This window comes from Drosophila tropicalis, unplaced genomic scaffold (assembly GCF_018151085.1).
Source record: "Drosophila tropicalis isolate 14030-0801.00 unplaced genomic scaffold, ASM1815108v1 contig_593, whole genome shotgun sequence".
Lineage (NCBI taxonomy): Eukaryota > Metazoa > Arthropoda > Insecta > Diptera > Drosophilidae > Drosophila > Drosophila tropicalis.
In genome coordinates, this window is record NW_027173070.1 from 14,353,769 (window position 1) to 14,368,136 (window position 14,368).

Sequence of the window (14,368 nt, forward strand, 5' to 3'; positions counted from 1 at the left end):
AGCTTCAGCTGCCAAAGAGACCAAATGCAAATTGCATGATTTCTTTTGTAAATAAGAAACTGATGAGCAGAAGCAGTAAAAGCAGCAGCAGCAGCAGCAGCAGCAGCAGCAGCAGCTGGCATTGGTAACGACGCGAAATTAAATCGATCTGCCACTCCCGACATACCCCATTCCCTCCCCTTGTGCTGGCTATTCGCTATTCCTGAAACGATTGACATGTGCAGGCAGAGGACAGTTTAAGGACAAGTTGTTGTCGATGCAAAATAAGTTGTAAGCTGCCAAACGGAAATTAGTTTAATTGCATTAAGGCTGGGACCAAGCGGATGTGGCAGAGGCAGCTGCTCCTGCTTGCCCAAAAAACAAAAAAACCGAAAGGTAATGCTAGCTTGATGAAGGGGGTTTATCGGTAGGGGCTTACCACTCCGAGGGGGGATCTACTGTCACGGTGGCCATAGCAAATTGTGCATTTCATCAAACATTTATTTAAACTTTTGCCAGCCTGCAGGATGAAAAAAGGATATCCATATATAAAAAATTGGCCAGGCATTGCATACTTTTTGGCGTAACCGCATAAAACAATTTTCATTTCCTTTCAACTACCAGAGCAATAAAATATACACACATTTATATGTATGTATATATGGAGAAAAAAAAGTGGTATATCCTTTTGTTGTTGCAACCACTCACCTTCTCCATCTCCCTCCCCTCTCAACACTTTCTCCCTATCGCTTTCTCTCTCCTTCTCTAGCTCGATCTGTGTGTACCAGTCTCTCCGTTACGCTCAGGTAACAGCGCAACAATTTTAACCATTGTCAATGGATGATGCGACCCTGGCGCGAGTTACAATGTTTGAACAGTTGTCCACTCTGGTCAAGAGGTGAAGGGACTCGGTTCGGTGTGCCAGGGACTTTGGCAGGGGTTTGAGTTTTAATGGCCACGCATTTCCGGTGAGTGCATGGACAAGCAAAGTGGAGTAAAGATGCTGGCAGTTTTTTCCTTTTCGGTTGTCATACCAGGAAATACGAGAACGAGAGAGAGAGAGCGAGAGAAAAGAAGCGAGAGAAGTGCAAGAGAATGTAGAGCAGAGCTAAAGCACTTCCTTTTTTATAAATATATTCTCGCTTTGATAACGCTTACCACAAAAATCCATTGCGGTCATCATATAAACATCTAGAAATATTCATGTTATTTCTGCAAAACGGATTAACATTAATGACCCATACTTACTTCGTTATCTATTAATTAGTTGGGTATTTATTTTGTTGCAAAATGCAGCCACACTATTTCGTAGAATATGGACTAATACAATGAGGTAAATATAAGGCCGAATCTTAAGATTCTGTTGGCTAGATGTGAACTGACACAAATGTCTGGTTGTCGATAATAATTTAGATTGATCTAAATAGCGATTCGATGATCTTTATTTTAAGGTTTTTCTAGGGAAGCTTAATCAACAAAACATGAACTATTAATGCCACTATTATTGTTATCCAAGCCCACCACCCAGTATTATTCCTAACAAGTGTGAAGTAAAATTAATAAAAAAAAGCGGTTTCCTGGAGAAACTGTTAAAAAAATCACAGCCAAGACTTTTGTTTTTCATCCTAACAAGAATTTCATCGTTATCAAATATAATAAGACAACTTGGCTTAAGTAATATATTAATATATTTATATATATATTATTTGTCTCTATGCAGACTATACATACTTTTAATACAAAATCCTTCCAAACAATCACAAACTTTCTATTAATTTTTCTCAAACAAAATGTTTATCTCAAAATTTATATGCCAAAATATACAAATCAATTTTACGTTAACTTCATCATAACCTTTAGCAAAAAAATTTTCTGTTTCTAAATGAAAAACCAAAAAAAAAATGCAAAAATTAAGTTTCATGAACAGAATTTAGTAGCTTTTCATCTATACATACATACAAACTTATATGTACATATATAGGTACGTTTGCAATAAAACATACTTTGTCTAGCTGGAATAGATAGTTTACCTAACCTGAAACATCAATTCGCTTTCAATGCAGCATATTCGATTCATTTCATCTAAGGAAAAGTTCTCAACTGTGTATAAGTGTGTGTGTTTGTGTGTGCAGGTATGGGAGAGTGAGTGTATGTGTGTATGTGTTGACTCATAAATTTAGCATTATATGCATTTGCATGGCTATCGAATATGCAATTTGATTGTAGATAGTAGAATGAGTGTACATAGATATTGGGTGGATGGGCAAAATATACAAACTAAGAAAATTAAGAAAAATTAGTTGCATATTTGACTCACTTACCTTCCCAGGCAAACAAATATACACACACACACACAAACACCCACACACTATAACACAGATTTAGTTATGTGTAGAGCATAAGCTCCCCTTCTGGCCTTGGGCCCAGAAGGCATTTTGAAGTATAACTTCAACATGATTTTCAACATTCTACACCAAAGATTTTTGGGCCAAAAGTATTTTTTGGCTAGCACACAGGCAAAGGAGGCAGTAGTAGAAAAGCGTAGGGATTATGTCACATAGGAAAGAGATGACCATAGTGCAGCTTAAATGAGTATGATAGAGAGATAGAGAAACACAACAAGAGAGAAAGAGATATAGGAAAAGAATGATAGGAAGGATATGTATGCTGTTGAAGCATAGCTGGAAGAGCTTGCCTCTCATGTCACAACATTTTCAAGCTGATGAAATTTATGGTTTTACATTTTCATACGTAGATATTTTGAGACTTTCAAACCAGAGGGAAGTGTCTGCCCCCCCTTGTACACTTGCCACTGCAACAACTATTGTTGCAGTCACAAACTGCCAGCGAGAGGAACTTACTTAGCACGCTTAATTAGTAGGAAACAGAAACAAAAACAGTAGAGAATACCCTCACAGAGCAAAGCAAACTGCAATACACAGGACCTCTTCGGTCTTCTAGTATGCTTTTCTCTGTGTTGCATGTGTGTGTGTGTGCACACTTCCGCTGACAAAGTGAGGGGCGGCAACTCGGCGGGTCGGCGAGTTCAACTCGAGTTGGGGGCTAATGATGTCAAATTACTTGCGGGCATTTTTATGTCATAATTAAACTGCAACAAGAGCCATTTTTTTGAGTGGCCCGGCAAAGTATGCTATACACATACATACATATATACATATGCAGAATTGTTGCAGTTGTTGGCCCTCTTAACATACATACTTAAAGTGCATGCATTGCACAGCAGACACAACAGCGACAACAGCAACTAAGTTAGGCCTAGTCATAAAAATAAATACAAAGGCAGAGTGAGCGAGCGCGTCGGCTGCCGGTATAGGCTGACAAGTTTAGGGCTTGGTCGAGTGCCTGCAAGTATGCTATAGTCTTTTTTTCCTATTTCCACTAATTACAAGCAGCCGCTGTCACAATAAGAGCCAAAGTATAACTGTTACCCTTGCTGTTATTTGTATTTTCATCATGGGTTAACCCTGCTCTAGGGTTGTCATCTTAACTCAAGTAGAATAATTACTAAATCAGGGCAGGCGTTGCAAACCAAATGTCAGTCAGAAAAACCAAGTACCTGACGAAATCGAAATAAATTTTCAGTTCAGTCCCGGAGTTCCTCAGTTTAACATCTAAAATAATAATTTAATAAAAAAAAAGTTAAAAAGTTCAGAAAAAAATACAATGAAAAAACTAAAAGTGGAAAAAAGTAAAACAAAGTAATAAATTATAAAATGTTTTATTATTTGGCTGTGATGTGCTTAGGACCCATGAACGAGAGTGTTTCAGAATTTATCCTTCTTCCTTTGCTGGAACAGGAACGTATATTTTTTCCTTAATCACGGAGACTGCCTATATTTCGGAACTTGTCTTCTGCCTGCACAGGAAGTGGATTGTTTCATATCGTTTTCTTATTATCTTCCTGCAACTGTTGCTCCAAAAGCTTCAGAACTTATCCTTCTTCCTTTGCTGGACCAGGAGCGTATATTTTTTCCTTAATCACGAAGACTGCCTATATTTCGGAACTTGTCCTTCTGCCTATGCACCTGTTGCTCCAAAATTTTACGATATTTTTACCTTAATCTCAATCAATGCGAATATTTGGTTCCAAAGCTTATGGCGATCTGCACCGTCAAATCGGTTCTTTAAGTAAGTATGGATATAAAAAACATTTCCAACTCATATTGTTTTAAACAAATTTGGCTTGTAAAGAACACTTGCTTAGTACTCAACAGCTCACTGTTTCTTATCCTTAATTAAATCCTTTTCCTAGCATTGCAAGTACATCATCGAAGTAACGAAATATCATTCCGTATTGGTTTGACCAGGAGAGTCGCCACATTTTCCTTAATCCCGAAGACTGCAAATATTTCAGAGCCTATCCTCGCTCTCTTGATGATATTGGAGTAGAAGCATATATTTTATCCTTAATCCTGAAGAATCCAGATGTTTCCAACTTCAGGAGACCAGGAGAGTTGCCACAATTTTCCTTAATCCCGAAGACTGCAAATATTTCAGAGCCTATCCTGCGCTCTCTGTTGGAATCTTGCAGTGGAAGCCTATATTTCTTATCCTTAATCCTGAAGAATCCAGATGTTTCCAACTTTCAGGAGACCAGGAGAGTTGCCACAATTTTCCTTAATCCCATTCGAAATTATTTAAATTTGCTAAAGGAAACTTCCAAGGATCCTTTTCCATTGACCTCTAGACAATGATTTTTGCATTGGTATTGCTTATATGGCAAGTCTTATCTGTTCTTAAAGTCAAATTCATTTCGTCGATATGTTGTAGTCTGGGTGTAATCTTTGGATAATTCTTAATCGATTTTCAGTAGTGATGTAGATCTCTATAATGTACATCGTTTATTTAGTTACCCCTATTAAAAGCAGTCACAGCTTCTAAATAAACTTTTGCGTGATCTCAAATCATAAAAGTTCATTAAAAACCTGTGGGCTATTTTATTAAGAATTATATTGAATTTTAAAATTGATTAAATCAAGCAATTTGCATTTACATAAATATGAAATTAAAAAAATTAAAAAAAAACAAAGATTGAAAAAAAAACTCAGCTGGCAACATTTAATATGACACAAAGTCATATTTAATTTTATTGGCTGTGCTTTTACTTACTTACGTTGCCAATTATCGGTTCAGCAGCAGCAACATTGTTGGTTGCCACAACCATCCCCCCTACCCCCCACCCCCTACTACCTCACTCTGTGTTGTTGTTTTTTCTGTTGCACTGACAGCGACAAACTGTTTTTGCGGCCAGCGGCGACCACATTATCGAAATCATTGCGGCGCATTGCAATGCAATGCAATGCATCCCATCGCATTGGCATTGGCATTGGCATCGACATCGGCATAGCATCGGATTGCATTGCATTGCAATGTGGCCGAAAAATGCAATTTTACGTTTTCAATTAATAAACATTTGCCATGGCCAATGCCAATTGGTAACTGGTCACTGGTAGCTGCCTGGTTACGACGGATATGCTGTGGATGTGTGTGAGTGTGTATTTTACATTTGCGGCTGCATAATTTGGTAAATCATTAACCGTAAAGCAAACGACCACAATTCCAAAAGAGAGAGAGAGAGAGAGAGAGAGAGAGAGAGAGAAGAAAGAAAAAAGTTGTAGAGGAGTAAAGGATAAAAAGGGCAAGGGAGCGGTTGTCTTGTCAAGTTTGCATTTTAACTTGTTTCATCTTTTTAGCTGGCCTTTCTCCTGTTTGGCCTACACACGCCCCATTGCTAAAAACAACTTGCAAAAAACTACGCAATGGCGGCAACGCGAAGCCCACCAACACACACACACATGACTCCGCCTACCAAACAGCAGAAAAACAAAAAAACAAAAATAAATAAAATTAAAACACAAACAACAAAAAAAAAAAACGAATCAAATAAAGCCAACGCCAGCTGCGACGTTAGCGTCGTTTGTGCCAACAGAGCAAACATTTATGCATTTTTCTTCTTTTTAGTTGACTTTTGACAATTTTTTGAATTTTATTTTACACCCATACACCCCTCTCTCTCTCTCGCTGACACTCACTCTGTCTCGCTGTCTCACTCGTTCAGTGTGTGTTATTTTTTATGTTTTTTGGTTAGGCTAAAGGCAAGATTTTTGCATTTTTTTCGTTCAGTTTGAGTGCGTTGTTTTTTGGATTTCTCTGAGTATTCTTTCATTTTTCGTTGTTTGTTTCCTGAATGCCTTGCATACAGTTTGAGGCATGGCTGCCAATTTATTGATAAACATTCGGTTGGGTGGCAAAATGGGCTGTCATGGGTTAAGTAAATGTATGCAGAATGAATAAAACGGGCGGGCAGGCAGACAGGCAGCCGAGTATGAGGCATGGAGGCTTATAGCCAGAATAAAACGGGCCAAAAATGAAAAAACTGAATCATGTATACACACATACATACATATAAGGGAAAAATATCGGTATGAAAATCTCATGTAAGAGCAGCCAACACACAAAAAAGTAGTTCAAAATATTACCAAAAGGTGATCAGAACAGAAAGAATATGAAAGCATATCTTTGCTCTGCTCTCTTTAAGCCTTTTCAGTTACTTAGACCAGCAATTGGGCTAAAAACATAAAAGAAAAAGTTCCTCACATAAGCCACTTTAAATCAATTTGAGGCAGTTCTCTGACCTTAATCATCAACTTACTTTGATATCAGCTAGTATTAACTTTGTTACTAGAACATGACTTTGATTCTTGTCTATACTTTTAATGCCAATTAGTTTGACATTTATTTGCAATGAATTTAACATTTTAATGTTGCTTAATACTAAACTTGGACACATCTTACAGCTCATCGTCCTACCTAATATTAAAGAAGAGTACTGAAGTAAAATATAAGGATTATGATGACCTTTTCTTCATACAAAGGCAATCATATTAAATATAGCTAGCCAAATACATTTGAGATCTTGACTATACTATATACATATCTCTTTTCGTTTATTATTTCACCTATGTATGTATGTATGTTGAGAGTAACAGCTGCCTTAATTTGATGCTATCAATTATAAAGACAGTTTGAATCCTGCTTTTGTTTTTAAATGTTAATATGGATAACCCATAAAATATAGTTCATCTTTTATAGCAAGCGCATTCTTGAATAACATATCTATGTAGTAACAAAATCTCTGATCATTAAATAAGATTAGGGAAATCGCAACTGAAATGAAATTGAATTGGTAAACTAAAACCAAAAACTTTCACGGCAAATGTGTTGAGATTTTAAATAGTGTTCAATGTAGAAAACGGGGCTAATTTTGCAATGAATTTTGCCAATAAATTTTGGCAAGACACCCGGCGTATGTGTAATATGCTGTGAAAATTGCATTCCAATTTGGCGGTTCTTCTTTTTTGTGTGTATGAGAGTTGGGCTTGTTGTTGTTGTTGTTGTTGTTTGTGTTGACTGGCCAGCTAAATGAATCATGTGATTTAATAGTTAGGCTCGTGTGGAGCGCCAAAAAGTATGCCACACACACACATACACACACTAACAAACTCACACGCACAATGAAAATTTTGGTTGCCACATAAAGGAGAGGATGAGGTGGATGCATTTCCGTTGTTTTAATATGCTGGTGCTGTTGCTGTGTTTTTGTTGCTCTATTTTGTGTGTGTGTGTGTGTGTGAGAGTTTTTTGTTGGGGGCCAGCAACAAGTTGGGGCCCACCAATTTTAAAGCTAACCGGCGTGAATTTAAAATCCTTCGACCTTGACACAGATTTAGAAAAAGGATTTTTCTGTTAGTGTTGTTTGCCTTTTGTTGTTGTAGCTCTCCTCTCTACCGACTCTTGGCTCCACACTCTCCCCTTTTCAAGGCAAGTCACACTCAAAAGTGGCAAAGTCAAACGTCTCTAGCTAGACCCAAAAAATATATGGCATACTTCACACCCACACACACACACACACACACATACATCGATTCGAAAGAGGCTGAAGAGATGAAAGATTGGGGGGGGTGGAGAAGGTGGTAAAGGTTGCCAAAGCGGCAAAAGAACAAGTGCCAGACAGAGCCGCAACCAGACTGGAGACGGCAGCAGGAGAATCAGGAAGATAGAAAGCGATAGATAGATACAGAGAGAAAGAGTGAGGGAAAGAGCCAGTCAGCAAAGTGGAAAAACTCATGCGACTCGCTCGAAAAAGTATGCTACGATTTTTTCCTCCTTCTACTCTCAATGTCAGTGTGTATATATATTCATGGGTATGTGTGTGTGTGTGTGAGGGTGGAAGTCCTTGAAAAAGCATTTCTCACAACGGCCAAAGTCTAAGCCAGGCAAAAGTTGAATGAACGTCCGTTTGGCTGCTTCATCTCTACTCTGCCACTCTCTCCTTCTTCTCTTCTTTTATGGTTTCCTGTCTTTGGGTGTGTTTTTTTTTTTTGTCTATATATACATAGATATGTATATGGGTGTGTGAGTATCCTTTTTGTGAGTGAATGTTTGTGTGTGTTCCTTCTCATCGCATGTCCTTGGCGGTGTTTTCGGTTTCAGTTACAAGGCACTTTTTCCATTTCATTTCACCAGTATTTTGAACGACCTTGACAGAGTTTGACTGATAAAATCGCCATGCAACCAACAACGAGCAACTGCAACGAACGACTGCAACTGTTGTTTAGGGCGATGCGTGTGCATTGTCCAGCATCATCACTGCCGCATCCTGTGCAACCCATCACATCCTGCTGCGTAGCTGCGTAACTGCACTCTGGTCTTTCCTTTTTATTCCTTTTTTTTTTTTTTTTTTATTTTTCGTGCAACGGGCAATGGACAACGGGCATCACGCAATGCACAAAACCAGACACTATTGTCGCCTGTCTGCATGTGTCTGGCCCCATTCATTCAACAGTCATCCTTCTCATTCCCACACATTCTCCTACCCACTGTGCTATATCCTTGTATATGTGTGTCTACATACCAGACAAACATCAGGAGAACACATTCAAAAAGACAGACCCAGTGAGACTGACACCCCAGTCAGACAAGCATTTGTGAGTTTTAGTCATCTTTTGGCCTCTATTTGGTCTCCCATTGCTTCTTCGTTCCGACTCTTGTGATTGACCTAAAGTTGTGACATAAAATTAAAAGTCAAAAACCTCCAACATTTAAATCTAATAATCTTATATATTACAAATTTACAGCATCTGAGCTCCTCCCCACTCAACCCCCAAAATCCAAGTCAAGTGCCTAAATCAAAAAGGAAAAAAGCAAATGCAGAGTCAAGCCAATCGCAAGAGTCGCTGCCATCGTTTTGACGACCCAATGGCTGAAGCAGAGTTTGCCAAGTGCCTCCACAATTGGAGCTCGCGTTTTCCGGCTAATGAGCAAAAAAACGAGAGGAAAACAACAAGTAGCAAGAGGAAAATAAGCAACAGCAGCAATAAAAATTTTCCCCAACTCGAGATTAGTTAGGGATGAAAATGTGCAAATGGTAAGTACAGGCAAAAATTCACTGGAAATATTGATAGGGAAAATATTGTTGAAATATAAAATTGTGATTTCACATTTGTTTGTATAAATTTGCAATATTTGCATACAGATTAAAAGAAAAAAAGAAAATATTTGATTTGAAAAAGAAAAAAAACTATATACAAGAATCCACTGAAAATACAGTGAAAACTCTAGCCAATTATCACTTTATTCCCAGCTAGTCTAAGCAAGTGAATATGAATATATGAATTAGGAGTATTTTAGGGACCTTAAAAATGCTAATTTCCTTATGTGAAAAGAAGAAGATATTGAAAAAAGGAAGACAGCCCACAACTTAAATTCAATTTCTGAAATCCCTGAATAGATATAGACATAAATATTTCACTGTTATTTGCGAGTTATGCTTATTTTAAAAATATTTTAGGAGTCGGCATAATGAAATGAAATGAATACAATCTCTTGATCGTAGTCGACCCTCCTTTTGAGTAAGAAGTAAATACAAAAATATTTGAAATATCTTGTGTCTCTCTATTCGTAATAAGTTCTCTGTTAACGAAAGCAAAAAACACTAAACATTTTCGTCCATTAAAGAAAAATTTAGTTAAGCAAAAAAGATAGAGTAAAATTTAACTCCTAAATGTTAAGTTATCAAGACGTGTCTGTCGGGCATAAGCATTTGAGCATTTGGAAATACAATTTTCTTTGTCTGTTAACAATTGTAAATTCCTTTTTAGGGAAATAGCTAAAAATTATTAAAGAAGTATTCCCAAATTATTCAATTTGGTTTTGCGAATATTTACTGTATATATTACATGAATATTTCTGTCTATTTATTTCCTATAACATGCAATTTCAACTTTGATCTGAGGTATTGACTAGTTTTAATGAAAATTTATGGCATAAAATAAAGGAAAATGCCGCAGTTGACAGATTAACCAAATGAGCAAAACTAAGCGAAACGAAGCGACAATCGAATAGAAATACTCGATGGAAAAACCTTTTGAACTTCAGGCAGCAAATCCATTTCACACAATTTTGTAGACAAGTTTATTTCGCGCTTACAATTTTCCTGCTCCACCTCCAAACCCCCGTTCATCTCTATCATCTTCAGTTGCATTTTGGGTGGCTCCTTTTTGGTATCTTTTGAGGGGGACTTGAAAACTTTGGCAACAACTTGGCCAAGACTTGCCGCTGCTTTCCACAGAAATGTTAACAAGCATTGGGAGAGCACTAACACACACATATGTGAGGTGGAGCCGATGTGGTCGATGTGCAGATTGGCTTCAATATTAACCCTAGAAAGATTTTGGACATACATTTCGAGAGAAAAGCTCTTAAATTTTACATTTTTCTTTCTAGGGTTAAGGCAAAAAAGGAAATTACAACCAAGTGTAAGTCCATCTGTCTTTTATCGTTCTAAAAGAGAGAGAGAGAAAGAGACACTGAGAGAGTGAGGGGTGATTGGTAGTGGAGTTGTTGTAGTTGAAGAAGTCTTCGTCGCATGCATTCTCTAATCTTGTTCGCTGAATTCGTAATCTCATTAAATTTACATATTAATCAAGGGATTTTAATTACTCTTACACCGCAATGGCAATGCCAACCATCCAGCAACCGAAACTGAAACCAAGATACAGAGAGAAAGAAAGAGAGAGAGAGAGAGAAACTCAGAGTTGAAAATGAGCCAAGACAGTCCAGAGCAACCGACCAGGCGACCTCAAGTGCAGACGTAGAATCGCAGCAGCTTCATAAGAAGACCAAAAAGACTTTTTCTTATTCCAACTACTTTACCCTATCCCCGTCTCTCATCATCAACATCATCATCATCATCTGCTGCTGCTGCTGCTGCTTCTTTGCCTTGTCGTTGTGTCGTCTTGGCGTGTGGACCCTCATAATTTAATTGGACTTTGTGTGGCGCATGGTCGGTGGGTTTTCTGCCTTCTTGCCTCCTCACTCCTTGGCCCTTGCTTCTTTTCATTTCGTTTTGGTATCGTCGTTTGGTCTGCGTTCAAAAAGGATTACACGAATTTGCGTGTCAGGCGTCAATGTAAAATCGCAATAAATGAAACTAAATTACAAACTAAAATGCAAAATGAGCAAAACTAAAAGGAGGTGGGTGGGTTACTCCCCCTGCAGCCCCCTCCTAAAACCACTCTTGTGTGCGTGTAACGCTTGGAGTTTATAAAGGACCTATGCATAATATTTGCTCTCGAACTTCTTTGCATCTATCTGAGATGTATGTAGCAAAGTGTTTGGAATGTGGACAAGCTGCTGCTTTTGCTGTTCCTGCTGGTGACATTTTGCCTAATCTACATATATATGTACATATATACATTATATATCTAAGGTCTCAGGGTTAGTACTCCAAAAGTTTCCCTCTCCTTAGCCACACAATTCTACTGTTCAACTGTTGCATGGTCTGAAGAGGGTGCCAAGAGGGGAAAGATCTCAAAGCTTGAGGCAACCAAAATTTATGGCATTTATAATGACTACTTTGTGTATATATACATATGTATATATTGAGGGCAGGCAAATGGCAATTGGCAACACAAGCAAACACAATTTTTAAGGCTTCATAAATTATAAAAAATAATTATAATGAGATCAATTTTTAATCGCTTGCACGACGACGACGACCAAGCCAAGCCAAGCCAGGCCAGTTCAGACCAGACCAGGCTTGGCCAGGCCACTTCCTGGCCAGATGGACTGTGTATGTTTGTGTGTGCAAACGTTGAAGGTGTAATTATTATCATATCCTGCATCGCATAAACAACCAGCAAAAGTAGAAGACGACAACCAGCAGAGGAGCAGGCACAACATGAAATACAACACTCGGCCTAAACACGCAGACTCAAAACTCATCTCTCTCCCTCACACACACGCTCTATCTCCCTTTCATATGTGTATATGTGCGCAGACGTAGCCGAGAAGCTTAGAAATCTCGGTTGGCCAAGTTAAGCAAACATCTAGAGAGTTGGAGCTAGAGCTTGAACTTGAGTTGAGGCACTTTGGTGCAAACATTTAGAGTAGCAACTCGTAAAACTTCAATTTAAGACACGTAATTTGCAATTCACTTGAGTGCAGATTAGAAGCGGCATGTCCACCTAGCTAGGATCAAGAGGATTGAGGTAAGGACAGAGAGACTGCTCATACTAGGGAGTGGCCAACAAACCGACGACGATGCTGCTGCTGCTGATGATGATGATGATGATGCTGATGATGGGAATGTTAGAGCTGGAAACTCTTTTCTATTTGAAAGGCATTTAAATAGGTGAGGAGAGATGTTGGTAGGTGGAGCTCAAATCAAGAGGGGTAGGTGGATGTTTGGGTCATCAATGTACTTAGACCAGAGAAAATATCAATTAAAAAGAATTTCAGAAAATGTTTTGAGTAGCGGCAATGGTTGATTAAGTAAACGAAACAATAATCTCTCTCAGCTTAATCCTTGAACCAGCCAATTGAAGGAGGTTTCCACACCGGCGCACCTCCTCTTTCAGCTTACTCCTCTGCTCGACCCTTTTGGAATCTTTTTAGTGAGACCAAGTCCAAGTCCAAGTAGCAGCAGCAGGCAAAACAGGCCGCGCGATTTTAATCGACTTTAATCAAAGAAATTTCATATGTGACCACGCCCACATGCAATTATGTTTAAGAATGCAAAACGATTTTGTGCCACAACAAGAAAAAAGATACTCAAAATGGGTTTGGTGGCGGGGCAGTGGGGGGCTGGAGCAGTGAGTAAATGAGCGAGATAGAATAACTCCTCGAAGCGAGAAAATTAAAACTGGCAAAAATAAATAAAAAGGCCAACTTGCAAAAGACTCTCTGGCAACGGAGCCAGAAAACATAAATTTAACAGCAAAAAGAAATATTATTATGAATGCATTAAGTGAGCAGCTCAGCAGCAGCAACAACAACAACAAGAGACTGACGTAAAAGATGGACCAGAAGAGGAGAGAGAGAACTGTGGGGGACAGGAAAAAGGAGCGAACTGTGCCTAATTATAAAGTCGTGAGTGGAGTCTGGAGAACAGGTTAGTATCCAACAAAACTGAAACGAACGACGAATGAGCTGAAGACGGCGGCGATGGAGACGAAAGATTTGCCATTCATTCATGGCTAGCCCAAAGGAGCAAAATCACCACAAAATAAAAATCATTATATTCAAATTGAGGCCACAGACATTGATGATACCCTGTATGTAAATAGTTGTGGAACTTGATGTTGACAAAGATGAATCATCGTTACCACATTGTCTTGTCACATTGACTTGTCTTTTGTAAAATTTAAGATAAACGCGGCATTAAGATTTTTTGGTCTCTATCGATAAGTTATAGACGGTTTTCAAAGTTATCGATTGCGTAACATCGCTAATAACAATACCCTCTCTTATATGTACATATATGCTTTAGCAATGAAAAACAATATATTCAAAGAATTCATTACACAAACATCTAAAAAAGTAAATTCTAGCGCTGCTTATTACATACTTTACAGGGCATAGTTCCTCCAACTTGCACGCTAAGATTCGTCAATGTACAAGTACACATCCACAATGGACTTTAAGGCCCAATGCCTGGCAAATGTTTCCTTTAGCTTCCCTTATATACCCCTTTCAATTTTCTCGCCCTACTGGGTAACGTAAAGAATGACCGGCAAAGGTTATGCAAAAAAATGAAATAACCATCACCGAAAATAACTTTAACTAATCATAAAAAATTATACACATATATAGACTAAGCTTTGTTTCTTAAAAATAAACCCCTTGCCACGCCCCCTCTATCGCCCTTTTTCGTTCTGTCTCTCTATATCGCAGACTCATAAATCTTTTATTGATTTATGCATTTCTTTTAGTTGTTCAGCTTCAGAAATGCATTTTAATTGGCCGCCCTGTTCGAGGCGATAGTCATAATTAGAGCTAATTTTGAAAGCCTTAAGACTTTTCGTTC

At 38.3% G+C, this 14,368-nt stretch overlaps 1 protein-coding gene and 1 long non-coding RNA gene across 6 annotated transcripts in view; both read left to right on the forward strand.

The window, feature by feature from the left end:
- The window catches only part of LOC137577716 (uncharacterized), a 121,575-nt gene extending 112,375 nt beyond the window's left edge, over positions 1-9,200 (forward strand). Inside the window, exon 3 of the long non-coding RNA XR_011032457.1 lies at positions 9,138-9,200. This is a non-coding gene — a long non-coding RNA (uncharacterized lncRNA). The remainder of the gene's footprint in view (positions 1-9,137) is intronic.
- A 100-nt stretch (positions 9,201-9,300) lies between these two features.
- The window catches only part of pdm3 (pou domain motif 3), a 93,869-nt gene continuing 88,801 nt past the window's right edge, over positions 9,301-14,368 (forward strand). For 2 of the 5 annotated variants that reach the window (XM_068291240.1, XM_068291245.1), the window contains exon 1: positions 9,301-9,427. In XM_068291240.1, coding sequence (XP_068147341.1) covers positions 9,425-9,427 — 3 coding nt within the window. In that variant the 5' untranslated portion in view covers positions 9,301-9,424. The remainder of the gene's footprint in view (positions 9,428-14,368) is intronic. The other 3 variants (XM_068291241.1, XM_068291242.1, XM_068291243.1) reach the window with 2 other exon arrangements.